At 26.3% G+C, this 2,993-nt stretch overlaps 1 protein-coding gene across 1 annotated transcript in view; it reads left to right on the forward strand.

Annotated features, from left to right (window-relative positions):
* Window positions 1–201: 201 nt before the first annotated feature.
* Window positions 202–2,993, forward strand: part of LOC108688698 (glycine receptor subunit alpha-2) — a 7,880-nt gene continuing 5,088 nt past the window's right edge. The window contains exons 1-3 of the mRNA XM_018195048.1: window positions 202–275; window positions 1,969–2,146; window positions 2,494–2,720. Of these exons, the coding sequence (XP_018050537.1) occupies window positions 202–275; window positions 1,969–2,146; window positions 2,494–2,720 (479 nt within the window). The remainder of the gene's footprint in view (window positions 276–1,968; window positions 2,147–2,493; window positions 2,721–2,993) is intronic.

The following is a 2,993-nucleotide window of genomic DNA, read 5'->3' on the forward strand; positions in this document are numbered from 1 at the left end:
TTAAATTAGTTCTTCTTTGTGAAGAAATGGACGAAACATACATCCTCCTTCTCATAGAAGAACAGAAGTGTTCTTTGACGAATTCAAAACTATCTCATCCCTCCGCGTCGATGAATTCTTTATAACGTACTTTGCATACTTCATTGCATACATTGCTCTTTCTTGGGACATCACTCTTTATATTTTCTGCCTTCTTCAGGAATGACGTGGCATTTTCTGCTGATCATATGCTGTTATCTATATGCCTTACTTGACATAACCGCTCCTCATTTTCCGTAAGTACGCAATTACACTTTCCTTGTCGAATTAACATTCTAGTTATTTCAAAATCAATAATGTCAATAGAAATAATTTTACATCTAAATTTTGTTTTTTAAATTATACTTTCTTGTTCTATAAATTTATAAGAGATATCAGCCAAATGAATAATATAATTATAATATTTTCAATAGCTGTAAAAGAAGAAAGAAATATATTATTTAAATAACTATGATATTATTTAAATGTAATGTGATAAATTTCTTGTATGAAATAAATATACAGTTATGGATTTCACTATTCTTGCAGTTATAATATCTATTCTATCATGAATAGCATCACACATTAAATCGTATACTGCCGACATATATTCGCAGAATATAAATCACGCATTTATAATGCGTGATTTAATAACAGATATAAGTTATGTCTTCGTATTACATTTCCCGATGCATTTATTTTTCAATCAATACTGCAATCATATCCTAATTGAACAAATAAAATTCTAGCAGTTAGCAATGTCCAACGTGATCCGGTTAAGAAAAATAGTATCCACTCTGTAATAATGAAATTGCCAACAGATCGCACGTACAATTCTTGTGGTCTGTGAATAACTTGAATGCCATCGATCGATAAAAATCGCTGTACCAGCGATATCATTGTCAAAGCTATTATTTAATTCTTCAGGTCATTACTTAAATTATTTAACTCTTAAGGTCATTACTTGCAAATTGTTTTCAGCTATGCTCTTATTTTTTTTCTTTTTCATTTCAGTTAATGAATAACAATTTAATCTTTTATTTTATTGACATATTTAATATTATTATTATATATATTATAAAAGAATTATTTAAAAATACATAAAGAGTACGTCGTACATTAGTAAAATTTTCTCGCGCATTTCTGTTTAATGATATTCATAAATATATGTAATTAACATAAACAATATTACTTTACATATTATTATTATTTTACAATAATTTTACTTTACACAACTATAAACATTATTAAATAAAAATATTCGAAAAAATTTTTAAAAATTATTGGCTTGTCGAATTTTGCAGTAACATAAAGTGATTTTAATCAAGTTTATATATATTTTGTTCTCATTGTCTATACTACATATTTTTTTAGTCCGTTCAACTACATATAATAAAATGTAACTCAATTATTTTTATAAAGTAATCTATAAAAAGATTATTTTATTGTCTATGACATAAGTATTAGCTTAAAGAAGTTAATAATTATTAGTGAGAAGATACTTTTCAGTGATTTATAATTTTCGACAACATAAAGTAAGGAAATGAACTTAAAATTGCCTTAGAAAATAAAACATTTCCAATTTTTATTTACTTAAATACAGATTGTTTAATAAGATTCGAAAAATATTAAAATATTAAATATTAAAAAATATTATCTGAAAATATTAAATATTAAAAATATTTTCAAAAAATATTTTTTTAATAATTATTGATTTAATTAGAGATACATTTATTAAATATATTGTTGCATTAAAACTGATTTGTTTGCAGATGAATGATATAGAATATGTGCATCTTCCAAGATTGATATGTATAGTTTATATAATCTCTAACAAATATATAGATGCATACACACACACACACACACACACACACACACACACACACACACACAGATATACAAATAGTGTCGATTAACAAACTTTTATCATTTTTTTGACATTTTCAGAGAACTAGACTTCGATGAGTATGGGAAAAAGGAAACTTCTTTATCGCTGAAAGATATCCTGCCTTTGAATCCAAAACAATACGATAAGCATAGAGCTCCAAAATTTCTCGGCCAATCCACTATCGTTTATTTCCATGTGACAGTGCTCAGCCTAGACTCGATAAATGAGGAATCGATGGTGAGAACAAATTTGTTTTGTTAAATATTTCCCCAGAATTTTTATTACATGCACATCTGTGTATATTACATTTTATTGAATTACTCTCTCCATTTATCATATTAATTTTAACTATATTGAGATATTATAAAAATAGAATATATAAAGGAATTTTATATTATGCAGGGTATATCCTAAGTACGCTATAAAGTTTTAATTATATAAAGTTTTTGTCTCAAATTTATGTAAAAATCACCCTTTAAAATCTTTTAGCTTACTTAGAATACACTCTATATATATGTGAGAATATAAAAACGTTTATTGAAAACATAAAGTGCATCTGCCCACATTATTTTTGTCGACGACAGACATACGTGGCCGACATATTTCTCGCTCAGAGTTGGCGGGATTCAAGGCTACGGTTACCGGAAAACATGTCCGAGGATTATCGGATACTTGATGTAGATTGGTTGCACAATATTTGGAGACCCGACTGTTTCTTCAAGAATGCGAAAAAAGTTACTTTTCACGAAATGTCTATACCAAATCATTATCTTTGGCTATATCACGATAAAACACTTCTTTACATGTCCAAGTAAGTTTATAAATCTCTTAATCATTATTAATAGTTATTTAGTTTCACTTAACAAATTATAAGCATTTTATAATAAATGATTTTAAACTTTTCTTATAAAAAATGCATTAATATGTTAAATAAGAATTAATAATAATTATTTATTAGAAATTAAATGTTAATATTTGTTAATTACATACGAGTATTATACAAGAATTATTATGATATATGATAATTACTATACAATTTAATCTCTCTCTCTCTCTCTCTCTCTCTCTCTCTCTCTCTCTCTCT

The sequence above is a fragment of the Atta colombica genome, unplaced genomic scaffold, assembly GCF_001594045.1.
Source record: "Atta colombica isolate Treedump-2 unplaced genomic scaffold, Acol1.0 scaffold238, whole genome shotgun sequence".
In the NCBI taxonomy this organism is placed as follows: Eukaryota; Metazoa; Arthropoda; class Insecta; order Hymenoptera; family Formicidae; genus Atta; species Atta colombica.